General features: G+C 54.5%; 1 protein-coding gene across 1 annotated transcript in view; it reads left to right on the forward strand.

Moving 5' to 3' along the window:
* Positions 1-24,531, forward strand: part of FHAD1 (forkhead associated phosphopeptide binding domain 1) — a gene marked incomplete at its 5' end in the record, with an annotated part of 67,892 nt that overhangs the window by 6,721 nt on the left and 36,640 nt on the right. The window contains 11 exons of the mRNA XM_023748113.1: positions 1,401-1,524; positions 3,353-3,483; positions 6,174-6,263; positions 7,276-7,380; positions 14,552-14,635; positions 15,343-15,495; positions 17,005-17,200; positions 21,619-21,689; positions 22,741-22,848; positions 23,082-23,189; positions 23,997-24,101. Coding sequence (XP_023603881.1) covers positions 1,401-1,524; positions 3,353-3,483; positions 6,174-6,263; positions 7,276-7,380; positions 14,552-14,635; positions 15,343-15,495; positions 17,005-17,200; positions 21,619-21,689; positions 22,741-22,848; positions 23,082-23,189; positions 23,997-24,101 — 1,275 coding nt within the window. The remainder of the gene's footprint in view (positions 1-1,400; positions 1,525-3,352; positions 3,484-6,173; positions 6,264-7,275; positions 7,381-14,551; positions 14,636-15,342; positions 15,496-17,004; positions 17,201-21,618; positions 21,690-22,740; positions 22,849-23,081; positions 23,190-23,996; positions 24,102-24,531) is intronic.

The following is a 24,531-nucleotide window of genomic DNA, read 5'->3' on the forward strand; positions in this document are numbered from 1 at the left end:
TTACATAAAAGGGTACGGTCTTTTTTTTTTAGTTTTATTCATTTCAAACGGGCTGCGCGGGCTGTAGTTTGCCCACGGCTGCCCTAACTGCTCTCCCCTGCCGACCTGATCGCTCCTAACTGCCTCTGCCTTATCCCTGCCAGCATGGCTTTGACTGGAAGGATGTTCGGAAGGTCATCTGGAAGATGTCTGGTCTAATTAGCATATTACCCTTTTATTAGTATAGATTCTCACAATACTACCAGATTGGGCCTCCCATCACCCCACTTGCAGAATGAAAAAGGAAGCAAAGTTGGGTGTCCTCCCCATGTTCCCACGGCCTGGAAGTGGCGGAGACCGGATTTGAAGGTCGCAGGCTGGCCCCGAGGCCACACTAGGCTTCTTAGCCTCTGGCTTTTCATGCCGGTTCGTAGAGCCGTGGGACAAGGCGGGAAGAACTGGAGCTAAAGCCTAGATGTGAGTCCTAATTCCACCTCTGACCAGCGGTGTGACCCGGCGCCAGCGACCTCGCCTCTCTGAGTCTCATGCCCACTTGCAAAATGGGAACTGTAATGAGACCGTCAGCCTTCAGTGATGCTGCGACGAGCTGTCAAGAAGTAGCATCTGTGCCAACCAGCGTGGCTCAGGGGTTGAGCATCACCCTATGAACCAGGAGGTCACAGTTCCATTCCTGGGCAGAGCCTATGCCCAAGTTTCGGGCTTGATCCCCAGTAGGGGGCGTGAAGGAGGCAGCCGATCGATGGTTCTCTCTCATCATTGATGTTTCTATCTCTCTCTCCCTCTCCCTTCCTCTCTGAAATCAATAAACATATATTTTAAAAAGAAGGAGGAAGAGGAGGAGGAGGAGGAGGAAGGAAGGAAGAAGAAGGAAGAAGAAGGAGGAGGAGGAGAAGGAGGAGAAGGAGAAGAAGGAGAAGAAGAAGGAGGAGGAGAAGGAGGAGGAGGAGGAGGAGGAGGAGGAGGAGGAGGAGGAGGAGGAGGAGGACCACCTGAGAACGGGCTCAGGAAGCTCTGGAATGCTCTGTGACCTACACACCCTTGTTACGACCATTGGAGGGAATTAATTCTATAACCTGCTCCCCTCTCCTGAATTTTCCTCCGCATCCAGTGGTGCGGATGATCTGGAACCAAGGGCTGGTCTACAGATGGCTGAGAGTTCAAAGGTCGTAGGCAGGCACATTGGGGGATCAGCTATCCTGGCGGCAGCCGTGCCCGGGCCCCTGTGTGTGCACAAAGATAAGCTCCATCTGTTGATTGCACAGGAAACGATGGCACTGAAGGAACAGGCCTCTCCCGTCCTTTTAACAGTGAAAAGCAGTGGTTTCCCCCACAGCCCAACCCAAGATCAGGTGACCCCTCTGCCTGGGCGGCCCCTCTGACTGTCCTGCCTCCGCCCGCAGGTCAGCGCCCTGCAGCAGGGCTACAGCCAGGTGCTGTGCCAGACCCTGTCCGAGAGGAACTTGGAGATCACCTCCCTGAAGAGCGAGGGCGAGAACTTAAGGAGGGACAACGCCATCACCTCAGGTGCGCTCTCCCCGGGCTCGGGCCCCAGGGCTGCCCCCTCCGCTCACCCCAGGGCCACAGCCGCTGCCCCTTCCTCTGGGGGCGGGCCTTCGGCAGGGGGGTCAGTGGATTCCCCATTGCCCCTGAGGGAGGCTTATTGCCATCCAGTTCCTGGGGCGGGGCCTGCTAAATATTTGAGTGAATGTGACCTCTTAGCTGGAAGGTCTGCTGAGCCCTGGGCTCCCCACGAGAACACAGGGCGCCGTGGGGCTGGGGCAGCTCCATAAGCCACCTGGCCCTGGACACAAACTAGAATGTGGGCCCCGTGGGGCCACCGCTTTAACACGAGGGCTGAGTGAGGACGTTCTTCTAATTGACTGACAGGGGTGGTCCCACCCTAAAGCCTGGGGGTGGAGGAGGGGCAGCCAGTGCCTGGGCCAGGGCACAGGACTCTTAACCAGGGCTCCTTCATTCCTTTCACACGTTTATTGAGCACCTACTAGGTGCCAGGACCTGTCCTGAGGCTGGAGAGAGAGCCCTGGGCAAGCGTCAGGTCTCTGAAGTCATGGGGCTCACATCTGGGAGTGGGTGACGGACAAAAATAAGTAAACGTGAATAAACCAGCCCATTTCAGAGAAAACTGGGCAACGTGGTGGCAGAGTGCTTCAGGGGTGAAGCAGAGGGAGAAGAGCTTCGTGGGTGGGCAGGACAGGTCTCGGAGGAGGTGAAGGAAGAGCAGAGAGCACCGTGCAGAGGCCCTGAGGCTGGGCGAGCGGGCCGGGTGGGGGGCGCGGAAGGCCCATGGGGCTGGAGTGGTGGAACCAGAGCCCGTGGGGCTGGGCATGGTCAGGCGGGAGGCAGGCCTAGCTCTAAGGGAGGAGTCTGGGTCTCGTTCTAAGGGCGCTGTGGAGCCATTGGAGTTTTTTAAGCAGAAAATAAGATGCCTAGAGACTGAAGAGGATGGTCAGTCACCAGGAAAAAGGGAGGGAGAGAAGCAGGCATTGAGTCTGGGGCGGGGCTATTATTCTTTCTTTTAACATTTTTATTGATTTCAGAGAAGAAGGCAAAGGGAGAGAGATAGGAACATCAGTGATGAGAGAGAATCATTGATGGGTTGCCTCCTGCACACCCCACACTGGGGATCGAACCCACAACCTGGGCCTGTGCCCTGACCAGGAATGGAACCCTGACCTCCTGGTTCATAAGTCCACGCTCAACCACTGAGCCACGCCTTGGGGCTGTTGTTATTCAAGTGCCGTACACAGCATAGGCTGGGCCATGTGTGAATCTGTGTGCTGTGCCCAGGGCCAGCCTGACCGCTGGCTTTTCCTCGGCCTCACTCTTTACACACTCACACCCATGTCCTCTACCCCACGCCACCCTGCCAGGCCTCCGCTTATGCTCCCCTCTAACCTGGAATATCCTAAGACATTTGCTGAGCACCCTGTACGGGCCAGACACTGCTCCGAGCATCAGGAATATAAAGATGAACTCGCTGAGCCCTTGCCTCCCCCCCCCAATATCTGCTCATCAGGCCTCATCCACGCTTCAAGCCTCTCTCAGATACCACTTTGTTTGGTCCCCCCAGACCACCAGCATCGGTCATGCCCTGAGTCTCGGGCCCCCACCCAGACCTCTGAATCAGAGGCCCTGCACATCAGCAAGATCCCAGCTGTTCTGTGTGCACATCCAAGACTGAGCCGCAGGGGCTGGGTTATGCCGCAGTAACAAACAGCCCCCACCCATTCTCAGTGGTCCACGTTGGCTGATAGCAGAGGTGATGACAGGAATCCTTGTTGCCTCTTTGACCTCAGTGAGTCTTTTGTGGGTTGTTTGCTTTTTTACACAGGGATGGTGTCCTCTTTGCAAAAAGATGTGATAGCTAAGGATGAGGAAGTTCAACAACTTAAGCAGGAGGTGAACCAACTGAAAAGTGAGAACAAAGAGAAGGATCTCCAGCTGGAAGCCATCAGCTCCAGAGTGAGTGTAGCTCTCAGGCAAAGAGGAGACTGGTCTTCTCGCTCATCCAGCCGCCTCTGACACCTTGGTGAGATGAGGCCGATGAGATGAGGGAGGAGGGAGGATGGCTGTGGTGAGTCACCTGGGAGGACTGGAAGCTGGGGGCCAGGTTCCTTGCAGCTTTTCAAAAAACACATTTGTGTCCCCAGCCCACATAGCTCAGTGGTTGAGCATCGACCTATGACCCAGACGGTCCCGGTCGATTCCTGGTCAGGGCACGTGCCCAGATTGTGGACTCAATCTCTGGTGGGGGCTGATTCTCATCGTTGATGTTTCTACTTTTCTCTCCCTCTCCCCTCCTCTCTGAAATCAATAAAAATACATATATATATATATATAAGAGTGCATTTTTGTGACTCAGAATAAACGAGGTATTTTTGAATCCAGCATACGTTTTCTAACGCCTATTACAGGTTAGTTTGTTGAATCCCAACAACCAACACCTGGAGTGTCCAACAGCAGGAGACGGCTTTATTGTACTGTGTGCACCCAGGAAATACTACGTAGCTCTTAAGACCAATGATGAAAGCTTTTGTCTATGAACTGGGAGAACAGGAAGCATTTAAGATTTTTAAATGTGAGCGGTATGACTTCAGTGTGAGATATGAATACGCAGCGTGCCCTGCCGCTGCGAGGCTTACCATTAAGGCAGAGCAGGCTCTCTCCGTGGGCCAGGGGGGCCGCACGCACGGGCTTCCTCGCGGCCCCGTCACCACGGTTTTCACAGCCGCCTTCACAGCAGAACGTCTGAGGGTCCGGATGCAGACGTGTGACCCGCACTCCGGCCCTTGGGCTTCAGTGTGGGTGAGAACACCTCTGGGCAGGATGAGCCTGTAGGCACGGTATGAGCTTTGTGGATGTAACTGACTGTTTACTAACTTTGCCTTCAAATCCTCATCCGATAGGGTAAGATTTCGTAGTGTTTGTATGACTTGCCTGTTTCGATGAGTCAAGGTAAAACCTCATAGCTTTCATCTCGGCAGGCAACTCTGATTCCAAGCGGCTGCCTGGTCAGCCAGCGATGTCTGCGCGGGTGCCGGGCGGGAACAGACCGTGACGTCCCGGAGACAAGGCAGACGGGACCTCTGGTGCTTAGCACGAGGCCCAGTTTGGAGCTGGCGAACGGCAGAGCCTGATCAGGCTTTGGGGTCAGAGGCCAGGGTCCAACCCCAGAGCTTGCTGCTTTTGTAACTTAGCTGGCCTCCATTTCTCCATCTGTGAAATGGGGACAACAAACTCTTTTTCTGAGGATTGGGAGGCTGGTTTTAACTCTGTCCTCTGCCTCTGCCCCCAGTCGGCCGCCCTGCCAAGCTCCTGCCTCTGTTTCTTCCCAGCACGTTGATGTCCTAGGCGCCTGTGATCAGCTTTGTGTCTTGTGTGTGTGTGTGTGTGTGTGTGTGTGTATGTGTGTGTGTGTGTGCGCACACACGCCTGTGTGTGCTGGGGAGGGGTGCGTGTACACTGATGCTAAGTAAGAGAAAGATGGAAAAACAGCGCCTGTCAGGCTAGTCTACTTCCTGACCCCATTTCCCCTTCATCCTTGACCTTGGGATGAGGGCTGCTTCTGCTCCAGCCCGTGCCGGCCACCAGCACGTAGGCGGCTCCTCACCGGGGGGTCACTCCCAGGAACATCGGGGTGCATGTTGTTGTTTAAATTATGTCTGTCATAGTGTTGACTTTAGAAAAATAAGTAGATGGCATCAAAAAGCAAAATTTTATAAAGAAGAAAGGAAATGCTACCCTAAGAAATCAACATTATTACTTAATGTATACTCTCCTAGTGTTGTTTTTATATGTCACCTAGAAGTAAATCAATCATGTGTTCATATCTCACAGTGAATTAACACCATGCACATTGAAAAATCTTAGATGCTTACTATTTCCCAACGTTAATAAATAAAAGCTTATACCATTGGTCTTAAAAGCTACATAGTATTTTCCTGGGTGTACACAATACAATAAAGCGGTCTCCTGTTGTTGGACACTCGGGAGGGGGGGGTTGTTTTGTTTTTCAATGTTGCTAACAATGCTGAGAAGACGCCCCTGAATCTACAGATTCGCTGATTTCCCTGGTCAGTGTCCTCAGGACACGTTGCTAAGGCAGGGACTTCTGGGTCAAAAGGAGGACGTGCCTTTCTGCTCTTACCGCCTGTTGCGGAACTGCCCTCCGAAAGGCTGCTCCCTTTACCCCCTCCCCCACGGCTTCCCCCCACCCCCCCCAATACACCAGGGCAGTTATGTCTGTGAGGTGAAGCCTGCAGAAAGCACCGAGAGCCATCCAGGTTCACCACCAAGTTCACTATGAGCCCCACCCCGTCCATGTGCTCCTGAAAGCTGTGCTCGGAGGGTCCCAGAGGGGAGAATTCCCCTCCCTCCACCCTAAGTGCCCAGACTCGGCTAAGCCTGGTTTCTCCTGTGGCGCAGCCCGCTGGCTCTTGAAAAAGAACTGAGACACTTTCTTCCTCGGAACTCACGAGCAGGGTGCCCTGGGAACTACCGCAGATCCTAGGCATCCACGGGACACGAATGGCCTGGCCCTGGGCGTGTGGGGTGTGATGGGATTAGACAGCAGCACAGGCTCTGCGAGGCCCCCGTGGGGACCTGGGACCCCGGACAACCCCCGTGGCCTGTGGCCCTTCTTTCTCCCACAGTGCTCAGTGCTCAAAGAGGCGTTAGAGAAGGAGGACGCGCAGAAGGAGCACCGGGAGGCCCAAGAGAAAGAGCTGAAACTCAGCAAATCCGTGAGTTGAACTCCCTCCCTCCTGGGCGCCCGCCGAAAGGCGCTGACCTCCAGGCTTTGGCGAGAGCACAAACTCTGGGGTTCTGTGACGGTTCTGGTGACGGCCCCCTCCTCCCTCTTTGGTTCGCTGCCTCTACGACATGGGTGGGAAGACCCTGGAAAACACACGCTCCCAGCATCCCCTGGGCGTGGGCTCCACCCGCCTCACCGGTTTCTCTTAGAGCTGGGCTGGGGTGGGGGTGGGGGAGGGGACAGGGACGGGAGCCGGCCAGGTGGCCGCCACATGCTGCCAAAAGTCCACTGTGGCTCCTGCCCCTGGACCTGTGATGCCCAAACTACTATGTCCCACCGTCTCACTTTTGTCACTATCACCAACCCCAAAATCCTTCCTGCAGTAACTTTACACCAATGCATAAAAGCAAAACAAAAAGGCATGGTGTGCGTCTACAGAAGGCGACTATTAAAGATGCAGGGAAGGACCACGAAAATGAAAGCGTTCATTTCCTGGGCCCATGGGAGCCTCTCCCACATCCGCAGGCACAGTTTCAGTTGGGGGGACGCACAGCGCCTCCAACACAAGGGGGGACGCGCCCTTCCCCGTGTGGGGAGCGTCCCGCTCTCTGCCCCAGTGGGAGAAAGAAAACACGCGTTGTGTGGTTCTTCCAAACCGTGGCCACTGTGTCTTCCCAACCGCCCTCCTTCCAGTTGATCGCAAAAATATACCCCAAGAGGAAACACCCTCACGAGTTGATGGGTGTCTTGTCCTGTTTCATCCCAGGCTACAAGCTGATTTTCAAACGAAACTAACCATGTTCGATGTATCACTTGGAAAAAAGTCTACTTTGCTCTACAGGCGTAGGCTTTCCCCCCAGGGACGGAGCTTAGCTGGTCCCCGGTTAGGTTTTCGCCTTAATGAACCCGGTGGAACGAGTTCTGGAGATCCAGCCCTTCCCGCCCAGGAGTCGGGCCCAGCGTGCCGTCAGGGAAGCTGACTTTTGTTGCAACTCTTCCAGCAAATCCAAAACCTGGAGAGAGAAATGAGGATGCTGAGGGAGGAGCTGAAGAAGAATACTTCTGACCAGAGCATGATCTCTAAGACGCTTCGAGAAAAGAGCAAGGTATGGCCAGGGCAGCCTCGGCCCCCTCACCCCTCGGTGCCAGGCGCTCCACGCGCACCCTCTCCTTACAGTGACCCTGTGTGGTCTATCCTGGTATTAACCCCACTTTACAGTTGGGGAACCTGAGGCTCACAGGGGCGAAGGAAGTTTTCAGAGTTCACTCAGGTAAAGTAGCTGCGGCAGAACTTGAATCCAGGTCGGTCTGGCTCCAAAGCTCCTGTGTGCAGCCCCTACCCCCCAGACTGCCTTCAGGTCTTAACTGTAAAATTATCCAGAATCGGTCCATTAAACCAAGTTTGCCCACGATGTTCAAACTGAAATGCTGTTACTGATAGTTCTGTGTGTGTGTTCCAAGAGTCTTTGAGAGAGCTATGTTGTTGTTTTTTTATTTTTATTTTTTATTGCTTAAAGTATTACAAAGGGTATTATATATGTCTCCTTTTTTCCCCCACCCTTGACAATCCCCTAACCTCCCCTACCCCCCAGTGTCTTATGTCCATTGGTTATGCTTATATGCATGCATATAAGTCCTTCAGTTGATCTCTTACCCACCCCCCTTCTGCTCCCCTACCCTCCCCAGCCTTCCCGCGGCAGTTTGACAGTCTGTTTGAGGCAGCTCTGCCTCTGTACCTATTTTTGTTCATCAGTTTATAATGGTCTTTATTATCCATAAATGAGTGAGATCATGTGGTATTTTTCTTTCATTGACTGGCTTATTTCACTTAGCATAATGCTCTCCAGTTCCATCCATGCCGTTGCAAATGGTAAGAGTTCCTTCTTTTTTACAGCAGCGTAGTATTCCATCGTGTAGATGTACCACAGTTTTCTAATCCATTCATCTACTGATGGGCACTTAGGCTGTTTCCAGATCTTAGCTATGGTGAATTGTGCTGCTATGAACATATAGGTGCATATATCCTTTCTGATTGGTGTTTCTGGTTTTTTGGGATATATTCCTAGAAGTGGGATCACGGTCAAATGGGAGTTCCATTTTTAGTTTTTTGAGGAAGCTCCATACTGTCTTCCATAGTGGCTGCACCAGTCTGCATTCCCACCAGCAGTGCACGAGTGTTCCTTTTTCTCCACATCCTCTCCAGCACTTGTCGTTTGTTGATTTGTTGATGATAGCCAGTCTGACAGGTGTGAGATGGTACCTCATTGTTTTTTGATTTGCATCTCTCGGATGATTAGTGACTTTGAGCATGTTTTCATATGTCTCTTGGCTTTCTGAATGTCCTCTTTTGAAAGGTGTCTATTTAGATCCTTTGCCCGAGAGCTATGTTTTTAAAAATCTCATCATGACCGTGGGTTTGTGGATTTCTTCTTTTAATATTGCCAACTTTTGCTTCATATATTTTGAGGCCGTGTACATTTAGAATTTTAATACTTCCCGTTGGAAAAGAGCACACCCTTGGATCATCATAGAAACGTCCCTCTTCATGTCTAGCAGTGTTTCTCCCTAAAAGTCTACGTCAGTGGTTCTCAACCTTCTGGCCCTTTAAATGCAGTTCCTCATGTTGTGACCCAACCATAAAATTATTTTCGTTGCTGCTTCATAACTGTAATGTTGCTACTGTTATGAATCGTAATGTAAATATCTGATATGCAGGATGTTCTTAGGCGACCCCTGTGAAAGGGTCGTTCGACCGCCAAAGGGGTCGCAACCCACAGGTTGAGAACCGCTGGTCTGCGTTGTCACTAATGCAGCTCCATCAGCTACGCGGCCTTTCTGTTGGTTCGGGTTTTCATAGCATATTTTCTTCATAATTTTTCCGTCCATCTTTGTTTTTAAGTTTTTTCTCTCTCTTCTAAATAGCATGACTTTTTATAAAATCCAGTCCCGGTCTTTGTCTGCTAGCCCGTTATATAAAGTGCAATTGCTGGTATATTGATTGGGGTTTAGCTCTACCCTCTCGCTCAGTGCCAGCTGAGCTATATTTCCGTGCTATATTTCCTTTTCTCTCCTTTCTTGGGTTCTTTTGAGTTGATGGTTTTCTGTCATTCCATTTTTGTCCCTGTTTGCTTGGAAATGGTTCGCTCTTTATACTTTTAGAATAGTAAGACAATAGCATTACCCTGGACTTACCAAAATCCAATATTAATTGAGTTTCTTACTCTTTTAGCGCTCGTCCCAAAGGCTGCACTATGCATTCTTGATGTAGTGTCAGTTGATGACTATGCCCTTGTCCTTGTCATGCTGGTGGCAGATTCTTTCAGGTGTGTGTGTGTGTGTGTGTGTGTGTGTGTGTGTGTGTGTGTCTGAAAAACGTATGCGTAACTTTCGTTTTTGACTGAGTTGGCAATGATCTTATTTCAGCACCTTCGAGGTGGCATTAGGTACATCTTTCTAGTGTCTTTTGGTTCCTGGTGTTTCTACTTTGAAGTCATGGTCAAGCCTAATATCGTACCTTTGCGAAAGCTGTTTTTCCTTGGGCTGCTTTTAAGATTCTCTTTTCGCTTGGTTTCCAGCAGTTTGGCGATGCTTTATCTGGGTGTGGGTTTGTGTTTTTTTTTTACCTTGTGTGGTGTTCACAGGGCTTCCCGAGCCTTTGGCTTGGTGTTCTGATTTGTTCTGCACTGGGGGCTACATACCACAAAGGCAGTGAGGAGCTACCGAAGGCCCTAACACCTTTGTGATCAATAATAACTGTGAAAATGACAGCTATAATTTCTCATGTATTAGGCCAAACATTTCATCTCTTTTTAAAAATATTTTTATTGATTTCAGAGAGGGAAGGGAAGGGAGAGGGAGAGAGAGATAGAAATATCAACGATGAGAGAGAGTCATTGATCGGCTGCCTCCTGCACAGCCCCCATTGGGGATCGAACCCGCAACCCGAGCATGTGCCCTGACTGGGAATCAAACCGTGACCTCCTGGTTCATAAGTCGATGCTCAACCACTGAGCCACACTGGCTGGGTTCATCTCCTTTCATCCTCACCGCAACTCTATGACCTAGAAATTACCCTCCCCACTTTACGGGTGAGGGAGTCAAGGCTCCCAGTCACTAGCACAGTAAGTAGCCCAAAGTCGGTCAGTGGCAAAGCCAAGGTTGGGAGCCAGGTTTGTCTGATACCAATGATGGCGGCACAGCCACCAGCCACGTGTGACTGTTCACAATGAAATTTATCAAAATTAAGGAAAATGTAAAATTCAGTTTCTCAGTCACACCAGCCACATCTCCAGTGCTCTGGCCAGGCATGGCTCACAGCTGCCGTGTTAGCCAACACAAACGCGAGGCCGTCCCATCAGACAGAGCTGCTCTACAGCTCGGTAACTCTCAGGACCATGAAGAGTGTTCTGGAAGGAAATGAAAATAGAGGCGAGGAGGCCGGTTATCACAGGCCAGAGGTTCTCAGCGCCTGGCGGGGCCTTGCACAGGGTGGGAGCAGGGGGAGGAGCGGAGGAGCGGCAGTGGGAGGTGACCCCCAGGCTTGAGGCAGGGGTGGGGCTGTTCATTACGGTGGGGACTCCGGACAAGGGCAGAGTCCGGGGTTGGAGTCCGCTTTGTAGTGGGAGGAGAAGTCTGCTGACATAGAAGTCAGAGCACGTTTAGACCCGGGAGGGCTGTTTGTGGAGGAAACTAGGCCCAGGGAGCTTGAACGGCTTTTCCAAGTCCACATGGCTGGTGAGAGACGCTTCCGCTGGACCCCGGGTCAGACGTGAGCTGTGAAGGGCTCCTCTGGCTCTTTTATTACATCTGCGTGACCCTCCCCCGCCTCAGCTCCCGAATAAACAGCTGTGGAGCTTTTCAGTACAAAACCCTCTCATTTATTTAGCAGAGTTTGCCTCATTTCCTGATAGTGCCAGAGCCCTGGGCTCAGCACGTGCTCCCAAAATGTTCATTGTTCCACAATGAATTGAGCAGCTGCAGGGTCCCGTGATGGCCAGCAGAGGGCAGCACCGGGCACTCCCAAGCTCCCCTCCAGTTGAGGGGGAATGAATCTGCTCGCTTCTCTGCTGTAAACACCACCTCTCACAGGCTGTGATCCATTGCCAAGCAAGCCTCCCAGAGTGGGTCCCAGAACCCTCGTAGGAAGTACTGCCCTAGGCTAACCACTGCGAGTCCCCACGATGCCTCTGTGAGGCGGTACTGGTGTCCTCATTCCCATTTGACAGATGAGAACACTGAGTCACAGAGCAGGGAGGTAACTCTCTCAGGGTCCTAGGGCTCGTTAGGGGCTGAGCTGGGATTGGAGTCTGCGGTTAAAAAAAACACAGCGATGAGCCCAGGATGCAGAGCTTGGCCCTTTCCCCTAGGAGCCGGGTGTACCCCGGGGCACGCCCGTGACCCCTGCAGCCGCCCCTCCCCCTCTGGGACTCCCCGGGCCATTAGCCCTCCTGGAGGGATTTCCCAGAGTGCATTATGACCACATCAGCAGCAAGTGCCTGCTTTCATCGCCCTTTCAGGTTGAAGAGAAGCTTCAGGAGGATTCCAGAAGGAAATTGCTTCAGCTCCAAGAAATGGGGAGCAGAGAGAGCCTCATTAAAGTCAATTTGGAAAGGGCAGTAGGTCAGGTAGGCATGCAGCTCCAGAGCCCCTCCGTGGCCCCGTTCCCCAGGGGTTGTCCGCGCCCAGTGGCTGGTGGGAAGAGTGAGGAGGAAGGCGGCTGTGGTCTGCTTCTCCCAGCGACCTCCTGGGCCGCAGCTTCACGTGGCTCCTGCCTCCCCGTGGACGTCCCCGGGGCCATTCCCTGCTGGGAGCCGCCCACTCCGGGAGTTCGCTGTCCCCCGAGACCCCGGCCACAGCCACCCTTCAGTGCCCGCCCCCATTAACCAGTGCCCGCTGTTCCCTCTTGGGAAGGGTCTGCCCCTCTTGTCCCCAACAGTGCTGCTAGTACTTCTCCCTGACATTTTCATCCTGACATTCACCACTCCCCTCCCTCCTCTCGGCCCCCAGCAGAGGTCCCGTCAGTGTCCACGAGGAAGTGCCACTTTTCTTAAGAAAGTACAGCTCATGCAGACGGAGACGACCCCGGGCAGGGTGGTGAGCAGGCTGCCCGGCTGGTCTGGGTGCCTGTTCTGCCTGGATGGCCCGTGGCCCCTCCCCTGACACGTGGCACCGCGTGAGGGCCAGAACATGCAAATGAGGCTTCACCAAAGGCTAAGCGAGAGCCAATGGGAAGCCGGGACAGGGGCACTGAGCCTCCGGGATGTGGCCCACCAAGGGCAGCCCACCGGGGGCTCCCCCTCAGGGCCCCTCCTGGCAACCACGGCTCGAGGGCTTCCGAGAACGTTTAGCGTGCACACGTGTTTGTGCTTTTTTCCCTGGGAGGAAGGGTCCAGCATGCTGCTCCGTGGATTCTCAGAAGGGTCTGTGAACCCCAAAAAAGGTGAAGAACCGCGATCCTAAGGGTCCTTCCATCCCACCCAGCCCAGCCCCTACGCCAGTGATGGCGAACCTTTTGAGCTCAGCGAGTCAGCATTTTGAAAAACCCTAACTTAACTCTGGTGCCGTGTCACATATAGAAATTTTTTGATATTTGCAACCATAGTAAAACAAAGATTTATATTTTTGATATTTATTTTATATATTTAAATGCCATTTAACAAAGAAAAATCACCCAAAAAAATGAGTTTGCGTGTCACCTCTGACACGCATGTCTTAGGTTTGCCATCACTGCCCTATGCCCTCCCCTCGGGCAGCGTCCCAGCCTGACCCGCAGTGTGGCCGGGCTTCGTCAGAGGCACACAGTTCATGATGGTGCTGACTCCCGGGCAGATTTCAAAGCTCCTTCAACAAACGTCACCACCGTCACCCCAGGGTCACTTTTCCTGCAGGGACTGACCCCCTAGCGAGGGCAGAGAGCTTGCCCGTCTGGGCTTCCCCTGTGCACCTGGGCTGCCCCTCCCCGCTCCTGCACGCTGCACGCCCAGCGCCCCTATGCAAGGGCATCACCTGAGCCCCTTGCCCAAGTGCCAGGGTCCAGGTTATGACTCCAGGAAGCAGTCACCTGGGAGAGGACCCCGAGAGACACTGAGGTTCCTTCCGGTCTAGACTCAGCAAGGAGGAGCCCCTCTCTGTCCCCAGACTCCCCAGCCCAGCCCATCTCCACGTCCTGCTCTCTCTCTCTCAGATCCACCCTCCCCCAGGCAAGTGATCCAGGACACAGCCCAACGCCCAGGAGAACCTGTCCCTCCACGCTGCGCAGTCCTACAGGGCCCTCTGCTGGCGGTGGGGCCGTCACTCAGGGCCTCTCCACATAGCCTCCTCCTCCTCCGGTGAAAGGGGGCCTGCCCTTGGCTGTGAAGCCAGAGGAGGGCATGGGGCGCCCAGGCACCCCAGTCGCTGCTGCAGGCCGCCCGCCCGCAGGGATGTCCTCAGGAGGCCTGGCTCCCAGAGCTCCGCGGTGCGCAGGGCACGCCTGTGTCTCAGGCCCGCTGACCTTCAGGCTGATTCAGCGGCCCTTCCGCCCCTTCAGGACTCTGTCTTAGGGTCTTCCATGGCCAAACACCCAGGCCCAGGGCCACCACACTGGGAAATTCCCAGATAAACTCGGGCTCCTTTGCCTCTGCCTTCACATGGAACCTGGGGCCCCTTGAACTTGCAGTTCCGTAAGCCCTGATTTCATGTAACTGTGCTGTTTCCTCAACCGTCATCGGAAAGCGCCAGCCCCAAGGAGGCCCTCGAGAGCGGGCTGGACCGAGCAGAGGCCCCTGTCTTGGACAGATGTCTCTGCTCACAGCATTCAGTGAGCGTTCACTGGGTGTCTACTCTGTGCCAGGCCCTGTGCCAGTCGCTGGGGACACAGAGAGGAACACGATGCCCAGGGTCTTCAGGGCGCGAAACGGCAGGAGGGAGTGAATCCCTCGGTCCCCAGGCACCCCTGTGTGACAGTTTCCGGGGGCTGACAGCCTCCATATTTATTTCACAGTCTGGGGCCGGCTTAGCAATCACGGCAGAGCGCTCCCGGCCCCAGGCTCCCCACTGCATAATCGGCAGCAAGTGGCTCTTCTGGGTCAGGCAGGCAGGCCGAGGAAGTAATTAAAACCGGCTGCTCACTTCCTCCTGTGGGCACTGCCCCTTCCAGTGAGCAGTGAAGACCTTAATACCATGGCCTGGCCATCCAAGGCGCTCAGGCCCCCCTAACTGACTGATTTCTCCTGGCCCCCACGGCCGGCCGGCTGCAGCTGCCCCCCCTGACTCAGTTTCCTTCTCTTTGTGCTGCAGCTGGAGCATTTCAGGAGCCAGGTCATCAGGGCCACCTTCGGGCGAGCCAGGCCGTTCCAGGACAAGCCCGTCACTGACCAACAGGTTCGTCAGCCCTTCACGCTTCCTTCCCGGGGACCTGGGACTGCAGACGCTGGGAGCATATGTGCCCGGGTTTTGTTGGTGGCACACATTGTTCACACTGCTGCCACCATCAAGATTGTTTAGATTTCATGGGGTTTCCTGGCTTTCCCAGTAAAAGCCAGTGAAACGCCCTTGAAATGTTTCTGTGAACATCAAACCAAATCGCTCAGGGTGATTCTGGTCACCAGACGCGCAGGGATAACCCGGGTTAGCACCCTCGTTAGCATCGTGAGAAAGGGCTGCCTCCCTCAGACAGACAACGCCTGTCCCTTCTGGAGATGGAGAGGTGAGGACGGACTTCTGGCTGCTGGAGGCCTTGTTCGTTCCCGGTGATTCTTCCCCACGCTCTGTGCTGGCCTCCGGGTAAGGGCACGTGGCTCTCGGCCTCAGAACAACCCGACCCTCAGCATCAGGTTGTGTTATTAGTCGCTCCTAAAGGGCAGAACAATCTAGAACAAGTGAATGGCAACAATGCAGGCCTTGGGATCTTCAAAACCCTCTCGGATCCCAGGAAACACGTCCTGGTGACAGCGCCGATGGCGGCCGCCAGAGCCATCGCCCACGCCTGGCAGGACGGCCCTCGCCACCTGCAGAGACGGGGTGGCGCTCCCAGCTCCCTCCTCCCGGAGCCCCCCTGTGTTTTAAATCTTTTTTTTTTTTGTCACCAGTTAATAGAGAAGATCATCCAGGTCACGGAGGACAGCGCCAGCTTCCAGCAGAAAAAGTGGAGCCTGCAGAAGGAGAGCCAGCTCAGCCACTCCAAGCAGGAGGCGCTGGCGGACAGCATCGAGAGGCTGCGGGCGGCGCTGGACAGCTGCCAGGTGGCCCTGCCTCCCACAGTGTCCCCTCTGTCGGTGCCCGTGCCGCTGGCACGGGAGCCTGTCCGGCCTCTGTGGAGAAGGTCGGGCAGGGTGCTCTGCTGCTGTGCCCCTTTTCCTCTCCTGGGAGAAACGCTTTTGGGAGCAGAGGGCAGAGGACCTCAGAGAATGCCCCCGGGCGGGGTGGGGGGGCCCAGGAAGAGAAGAGATGCCTGCACTCTGAGTACCTCCGCGGGGAGGTCGCGGACCCCGGGGGGGGGGGGGCAGTAAAAGAGCCCCGTGTTTTCTCCAGAGAAATCAGAGGAACAGGCCTGCCCTTTAGCTGCTCTTCCTTGGGGCCCAGCCACCGAAAGGCTGTTCGTAGCCCTGGTGCCTCACCGGAGGTGGGGGGCCTTCTCTCTGCCCAGGGCCATTGGGATACTTATAACATCGTTCCCGGGCCGTACAAAACCACCAACTTAAAAACCAGCCTGCTATGTTTGGTCAAACCATTAACTCACCCCTAATGCCTTGGTAGGGCCAGACCAAATGATTTCTCGGGCCCCTGCCATAGCCTGTGGAGGGGGCGGGCCCACGGGATCTGGCCCAGCCCCCGGGGCCCCACTTGGGGAGAAGGCAACTGCCTGTGTCTCTGGAAATCAGCTGCTACTATTTGGGGAGTTTGTGCAAATGTTAGCGTGTCAGCTCTTTCAAATCAGGAACCGGCACTTTCTGACCAGCTTATGTGTTGATCTCAGCAGGAATTTTGACGAATAAAAATAGCCAAATTCAGTTCTCATTTCAGCCTATTGTCCTTGGCAATTTGGCTTTGAATTTGAATAGACCCAAGTGGGGTTTCTTTGACCACCAGAAGTCCAGGTTAGAGTGCAAACAAAATAATGCCCCCCGCCCTAACCGGTTTGGCTCAGTGGATAGAGCGTTGGCCTGCTGACTGAAGGGTCCCGGGTTTGATTACGGTCAAGGGCATGTACCTTGGTTGTGGGCACATCCCCAGTGGGGGGTGTGCAGGAGGCAGCTGATCAATGTTTCTGATTCTCTATCCCTCTCTCTTCCTCTCTGTAAAGATCAATAAAATATATTTTTTTAAAAATAATGCCCCCCCTTACGTCCCCCATCCCTCCACCCCACCCCAACTCCACCACCTCCCATCCCCCCACCCCACCCCCACCAAAAAAATTAAGCAACTAAAACTGGACGGGGCCATCCCCAGGCGCTGACATGGGGCCCTGATGCTCCATGGCAAAGTCAAGACGTTCTTCACAGGTGGTGTTGGGTGGGGTTTCTGGGCTCCTCACGATCCATATCTTTCCAGGTGGCCCCTCACCATCCTGTCTTTCCAGGTGGCCCCTTATGATCCTGTCTTTCCAGGCGGCCCCTCACCATCCTGTCTTTCCAGGTGGCCCCTCACCATTCTGTCTTTCCAGGCGGGCCCTCACCATCCTGTCTTTCCAGGCGGCCCCTCACCATCCTGCCTTTCCAGGCGGGCCCCTCATGATCCGTGTCTCTCTGCAGGCGTGCATGAAGACGTCTTGCTGCAGCACCGACCTGAAGAAGGAGGTGGAGCTCCTCCAGTACCTGCAGGTGAGCCCACCTGTGTCCGGGCTCCAGAAGGCGGCGCTGGACATCGTGCGCCTGTCGCAGTCCTGGCTGGAGGATGCCGAGGGGCTCCTCCGGGACGTGGGGGTCCAGCTGCCCGGCTCCGACAAAGGTGACCGGGCCCTTTTTCTCACGTAGCTGCACACTCTACAATGTCGTCTTGAATCCTATCACGAAGGGACATCTGTTGAGAAAGGCTTGTTGGGCGCATGGCCAGGTACCCCCTGCTCCAGACTCGCCTTGCTTCTCCCCTTGAGAAGCAGTTTGCCTTAAGAGAGAGAGAGAGAGAGAGAGAGAGAGAGAGAGAGACAGACATGAGACTTGATTACTGAAGAAAAAATGAGACATGACAAAGGCCAAAGGATAATTAAATCAAAATTGTACTCAATCTTATCTCTCAGCAGTAAGATATACTGTTAAATATATTTTTATATTTACTGTTAAACATATCTTTAATAGACCTTTTTAGGTGTAGTTTTGTTTCACAGCAAAATTTAGAGAAGGTACAGGGATGTCCCATCTGCCCGCTGCCCCTGCCCGTGCACGGCCTCCCTGGGTATCAACACCCTCCACCAGAGGAGCATTTACTACCATTGACGGCCCTGCATGACGCGTCCTCGTGGTCCAGAGTCCGTGGTCTACATGAGGGTTCGCTCTTGGTGTAGTCCGTTCTGTGGGTTGGGACAACTTCATGAGGACAGGCACCTGCCACTGCATATCCGACAGATATTCTCACTGCCGTGCAAACCCTCTTTGTTCAGCCTGTTTATTCATCCCCTTCCCCCCTCCCCCCCCACCGCCGCCAGCCTCTGGCAGCCACTGGTCGTCTTACTGTCTCCATAGTTTTGCCTTTTCCAGAAGGTCATGGAGTTGGTATAGCGTGTTCAGGCCGGCTTCTTTCACTTCATCATAAGCTTTTACATTTCCTCCATGTCTTTCCTGACTCCGTGGCTCATGTCGTCTTAGTGCTGAATGGTATTCCGTGGTCTGGAGGTCCCACAGCTTGTTCCTTCTCCTACGGAGGGAGGGACATCCTGCTTGCGCCCGCGTTTTGGTGATTGTGAGTGAAGCTGCCCTAAACGTCCGTAGGCAGGGTTTGGTGTAGAGTAAGTTGTCAACTCCTTGGGAGAATGATCGAGGAGCGGGACTGCTGGATTGTGTGGGAAGGGTGTAGTTTTGAAGGAAACCACCAAACTTGGAGACGGTCATCTTGGCCATGAGCGGAAAATGCCCTGGAAGGTGGCAGCGCGAAGCAGCAGTGAGGAGGCGGGCACCAGCGATGATGGTGGCTAGCACTGCAGCGGGGGTGGGGATGGAGAAAGCGAGAATTTTATTTGGGGGTCACCATTCTTTATCCTGTCCTTACAGACCCACAGTGCACATTAGTAGAGAAGAGATCTGCAGAGATCTGTTTACTATTGCTCAGGCCTCCAGGCTGTGCCATTAGCTTGGGCAGGGACAGAGCGAGGTGTTTGCGTTCTCTGAGCGAGCCGTATCCGATGCCCGCCCGAGCCAGGCCCAGGGAAAGCCCCTCGCGCATCCCGGCAGGATGGTTCCGAGTCTGCACTCTGGGGACCAGCCACGCTTTGGCTTCCGCTGCGCACTTGCTAGCTGTGTGAGAAAGGCACCTGACTTCTCTGTGCCTCGGTTTGCCTGTTTACAAAACGGGGATAAAATCTCAAAAGGTTGTTGTGAGGGTTAAACGATGTGATGAGCACACACATGGCCGGGCCTGGCTCACGGAGCCTTCATAAATGTGACCTGCCATCGGCCTCAAATACTTGTGGACTTAATGCGGCCACCGGATGGGTGGGAGCACAGGCCACAGCCCGATCTACTCACACGGAGGAGACTGTGCCCGCAGCCCCGCCCCGTCTCCGCTTGGCAGCAGATGAGGTTTTCTTAGCCCTGAGCGCTCAGCTGGGCTGAACCCAAAGAGCACTTTCCAGGCCACCTTCCTGGAGAGATGACAATGGGCCGAGTGTCCCAGCTGCCTCTTGGCAAAGCCGGGACTCAGTCCGGGTCCCTCTGATCTCAGAGCCCCTGCTCTGCACCACCTACCACCTGCCTTTTAGAATGTTGTCCTAAGAGACAAAACGGACCTCACAAGCCAGGTTTGTAAAATCCTGAAATAAATTCCCCGGGAGAATCCCGGGAGAGGGAAGCCCCTTGCATTGTTGGGCGATGTCGTAAGAGGCCCAGAGGTTGGAGCTGCTACGAAAGATCTGATTGGCGGAAGACGGGCCATGTGGTCCCGCTGGGGAGATAGGAAACATCTAAGGAGGAACCTTGAAATTTCGTTCCCCACGCCTCCCACCTGGTTTCTCGGCGCCTCTTGATAAGGGAAAGAACAGACTCGACATGTTTCTTCGCCAGCGCAGTGTTTGTGTCTCCTCCTGCAAGGCTTGGTCACAAACAGAAGGCTTCCCACGTGCACAGGAGTCGCTCTTTCTCTGATATCCGAGCTATGCGGTATTTTTAAGTGAAAATAAGCAAGTTGTAATACAATATGCATAGTGTACTCCCATTTTCTGTTTTTTTTTGTTTTTTTAATGTCAGTATCTGATCAAAAGAAAAATCTGGAAAAAAAAGACAAACCTGTGGCGAGTATTATCCCAGCGTTTATTTAGGGCCTTTACTTTCCCTCATTCCACACTATTTATTGTGCGCCTACTCTGCACCGGCCACTGAAGATACAGCAGTGCGCTTTCCACAGGCGGATTTCAGTAATGTTTGATTTCTGTACTAAGCACATGCAACTTTTGTAACCAGATCTATAAGGAAGAATTGCTCCTTCTCCCAAAGAGAGAAAGCTCGTTTTGATCACTGTTCATCGTTGAATCTAGAAACATAATCACTCACCCTGTCTTCCCTTCAACCTCCTTGACTCCCTCCTGTCCTTAACCCTCTCTGGGTCCTACCCAGGATTTGATCCTTCCCCTGGGGTCCCTGGGTCACAGGTTGCAGCTGAGCACAATCCCAGCCCCAGCCCAATTTAACCACCGCAAATCCGGGCGCGCGCCTGGTTCTTATAGCCCAAGCCAACACCACCCAGGCGGCCTTGCCTCTGTGCCATCGAGGTCTCCTCCCAGCACACCTCTCCCCACACACGCTTCCCGTGAACTGACCCAGCCCTTTACTCTGGAGCCTCCGGTCTCTTTAAAAGAGAAAGACAGACTTGGGTCTGAATTCTGATCCCACCGCTGACCAGACCTTGCTGAGCCTCTGTGTCTCGCCTGTAAATTCAAACACACTTCCTTGCCGGGTTGCTCATAACGATGAGAAAATGTGTGTACACTCCTGGCTCGGTGCCTGGCACACAGCAGGTGCTTCATAGCTGGTAGCTAGTATATTATTCTCACTCTTCCATGATGGAAGTTCTCAGAAAGTTCCATGGACGGAGATCAGGGCCCCCGCACGAGCGTGTTCAGTTCCACATCCCCCTTCCTCCCCGTACTTGCCATTTCTCCCTTCCCTCCACCTTCCCCACCGTGTCCTCCTTCCCTGTGTCCCCCTCCTCTCTCTCCCCAGAGAACTGTGCACGCACGGCCCTGAACTGTGACCCCTGTCTTTGGCGCCTTCCGCCTTTCTTTCACTCCTTTACCCTCAAGCATGCCCTTCCAGGAGGTAATTTTTCTCTGGAAGCCCCTGCCTCTTCAGCTCCCTTTCCGCTACCCGCACCCCTGTCTCACCGATGACCTTGAAGGAGTGTGGCACGCCCTCTGTCTTCACTGCCTGCATCCTGCTTTGTCTTTGCCTCTTGGCTTTGCCCCTGCTGAGTAACCGCCATGGAGCCCTCCCGCCCCGGCCGGCCGCCAGCCTCCCCCGGCCCGCGTTCTCTCTGGCCTACCCAACACGCTTGGTTCTCTATCTCAAAGCCCTCTCACCCTGGGCCCTCCCGGGCCTGGCACACCCGCCTCTCTCCTGATGATCTTGGTTTGTTCTGAGCAGCCCCTTTCTCCAATCCTGTCCCTAGCGGGTGTTTCCTCCAGGGCACCCATTGGTCCTCCTCTCTCACCTCCTTTCTCACGGAGAAACTCTCCGCTCCGCATGCGTCATCAGCCACTCCAGGCAGAGATGGCCAGATGGGGCCCCTGGCCGGGGCCATGTCCACCAGGAGGCCCATGAAGACCCGGGATGAGCTGGGCTGGCCTTGCCAACTGAGCATGCCCAGCTCTCTGCTGACCACCTCTCCTTAGGGTCCTCCCAGCACCGTGTTCTCCTTCAGGCTCTGGACCTTGTCCCTCAGCCTGAGCCGTCAGCTCACGGCTTTGCACACGGTGGGTACTCAGTCAACAGGTGATCCGTGGACGGCTTTTCATCTGCCACCTCCAGAGAGAAACGTGCTCAGAGCCCGTCCAACCTGATGAAACATTTCAGAAGCACGAGTTTGGGTGGCAGCTCACGTCTTCCTGATGGGAGGGCAGCGCTGCCCTCGCCCACCTGCCGGCAAGCTCTGCTGAATGTGTTTGGAAAGCAAAGGAGGTGAACTGAGTAGATACTTACCTTCTTCTCGCTTCTCTTTTCAAGGGTTGTCTTTGTATCTGAAGCGTCTTCTGGAACATTATAAAAAAGTCACGAGCCGGACCCAGGAACTTCAGGTAACTTCCGGCTTCTGGAAAGTTCAGGCCGGCGCCTCCTCGGCGTTTACTCCGCGCTGTGCATGTTAACCCTGTTCACCTGTTAGCGGCTCAGTCCACACCCCCCCCAGGTGAACCCGTATCTCCATCTGCACGTGAAGGGATTCAGGCAGGCTGGCTGGGGTGGCCCAGGACGGCAAGGGCAGGATGCTGGCTTCCCTCCATCAAAACCCCGAAAGGCTTCAAAGCCATCAGATCTTGAACATTATGCTTATCCAATGCAGTGGAAGAGGTGTAGCTGGCCAGAGTCCGGGCAGCAGAATTACCAAAAGTTACAGACTGTCAACATTTTAGAGGCCACGTGATCCTCCGGGATTGTATCGCCCTGACGGTGTTATCATCTGTTCACAGCCCTCACCTGGTTTCTGCACGCACTAACAGCTTAGATCCGGGTCAGCAGGCTTTCTCCACAAAGAGCCAGATGGCATCGACTTTGAGTTTTTGCAGGTCTTGCAGTCTCTGCCGTGGCTGCTTAGCTCTATCGTTGGACTGTGAAGGCAGTCATAGGCAGTCCACAATGAGCAAGGAGGTGTTCCAATAAAACTTTATTTACAAAAAGCAGGCAGAGGGCCAGATTTGGCCCATAGACCATAGTTTGCTAGCCGTGGTTTAGAACGCAGGCTCTAGAGTCAAATGGACCAGCGTTTGAATCCCTGCTCATGTGGTTAACTAGTAAACCGGGAGATTCCTTCATCTCGCTTTCCTGTTTCCTCCTCTGCAAAGCAGAGATGACAGGAGAAGTGACAGCCCTTTCAATGAATGGCTAGCAGGTGCCCAGCTTTTCATGTTTCTCATCTCATCTGCTCCTCGCATCCACCCAATGCAGGAAGCACCATTGCTATCCCCACTGTACAGACAGGGAAACTGAGGCGTCTGTAGCTTCTCACTTGCCCAAGGTCACTCACCCAGGAGAGCTGCCGGTCAGAGCCCCAGGTTCTACCGCTGGCCTGGCCCAGAGTCAGATTCCTGCCATAGTAACCAGGACTGTTAAACAACCGTCATTGACTTTCAGGCTTTGGAGGGGAAATTTACTGAAGAGAAAAACAGAGCAAAAGAAGCGTTAGAGGAAGAGCAGAGCAAAGTCCGAGAGCTGGAGGAGCGCTTAAGCCACCAGAGGAAGGTATACAGCTCGAGGAGACGGAGTCTGTGTGGGCCCCAATCCAGGCCGCGCAACGAGCAAGGGCTGGCCCGGGGCCTGATCGGGGCCTGCCGCCTCCAGTCCCCGGGTCTCCGCGGCCACCGCCTCCCTGCGGCGTTGTGAGTTGTGGAGCCCAACCGACGCAGCGCCTGGCACCGAGGCCAGATCCCTGCCATGGTAACCAGGTCTACTAACCAGCGCTCATTGGCTTGCAGGCTTTGGAGGAAAGCTTTATGCAAGAGAAGAGCCGAGTGAAGGAAGCACTGGAGGAAGAAGAGAGGAAAGTCCACAAGCTGGAGAATCGCCTGGCCCGCCAGAAGGAGGTAGGCAGCTCGGGGACACAGCCTGCTGCAGCCCTGACCCGCCCAGGGGTCATGGCAGTACGTTCAGAAGCACAGAGGATGGTGGGTGCAGTGGGTGCGGCTCTCCCAGAGTAATTCGTCCTCAGGAGGGCTCAGCTGCTTTGGGAAGAGGCCTGAGGGACTCTAGGAGAGAACCATAGAGTCGTAGCCTCGACGGCCAGTTGGGAAGTTAGAAACAGCATAAAATACAGCCCCAGGTAGGGATTGGGAGAGACGTTGGGACTGGGACACGGGCATCTACTATGTGGAGATTTGGAACCCAAAGCCCAGAGCTGGAGGAATCACAGAGCTCTGGACTTCGGGGCTGGGTGGATCCTTGAGCAACTTCCTAACGTCGCCCAGCCTCCCTCTCCACCACCGGGGAATCACCCAGCCCAGGGCAGCCCACCAGGATCGGCAAGTTGCATTATTAACGGGATTCTCCTTCTTATTCGATGCCTGGCACCGAAATAATTCAGGCCGGGCTCCCTGCCCCCTTGCTGCCTACCGAGGCCTGCATGCAGGTGGCTCTTTCCTCAGCGCAGGGTTCCGATCCCCGCCCACCACCAACAAACTGTGTGGCCCTGGGGCTCACACCCACTTCCTGTTCCTCGGTTTCCTCATCTAGGAAACGGGGCGCTAACTTCTCTGACAGGGTTGCTGGGAGAGTGGGAAGTGCTGGCCGGGGACCCTAGCCTGTAAGACCACTCTAGCCCTTGAGCTGGCTTCGTTATTCTTAGCATCATCAGAATGAGTTTCTCCGGCACATTACCGGTTATCGGTTTGCAGGTTTTGGAGAGCAGCGTGGCCCATGAGAAGAAAGCAAAGGAGGCGTTAGAGACCGAAAAGAGGAGAGTGCAAGATCTGGAGAACCACCTCACCCAGCAGAAGGAGGTACGGGAGCAGGTGTCAGTGGCTGCGGCAGCCGGGAGGAGCCCAAAGCCAGGCGCAAGGCTGTCTCTGTGCCTGCCAGCGTGTGTGGGCACGGGGGCAGATGTGGGCAGCGCCAGCCAAAGTGGCCAATGTCACCTGACACAGCTTCCCAGCTGCATGACCTGGGGCAGACCACTGAACCGCCTGTGCCTGTTTCCTCATCGGTAAAACGGGAGTGGTGACAGACCTGCCTCAGAGGTTCCGTGAGTTCATAGACGTGAAGTACTTGGAGACGCATGTCACACACAGGTGACTGCCCAGGGAAGAGAGAGGATGAGCCGGGGTGGAGTCGGGGTCAGGCCCTCAGCCAGCTCCCCCTCCTCATCACCGAAAGGCATTTATGATGCAATCCAGCAGGGACCGGGAGGAATACACTCCAACTCGCAGTCAG

This window comes from Myotis lucifugus, unplaced genomic scaffold, assembly GCF_000147115.1.
Source record: "Myotis lucifugus unplaced genomic scaffold, Myoluc2.0 scaffold_1159, whole genome shotgun sequence".
Taxonomy (NCBI): Eukaryota; Metazoa; Chordata; class Mammalia; order Chiroptera; family Vespertilionidae; genus Myotis; species Myotis lucifugus.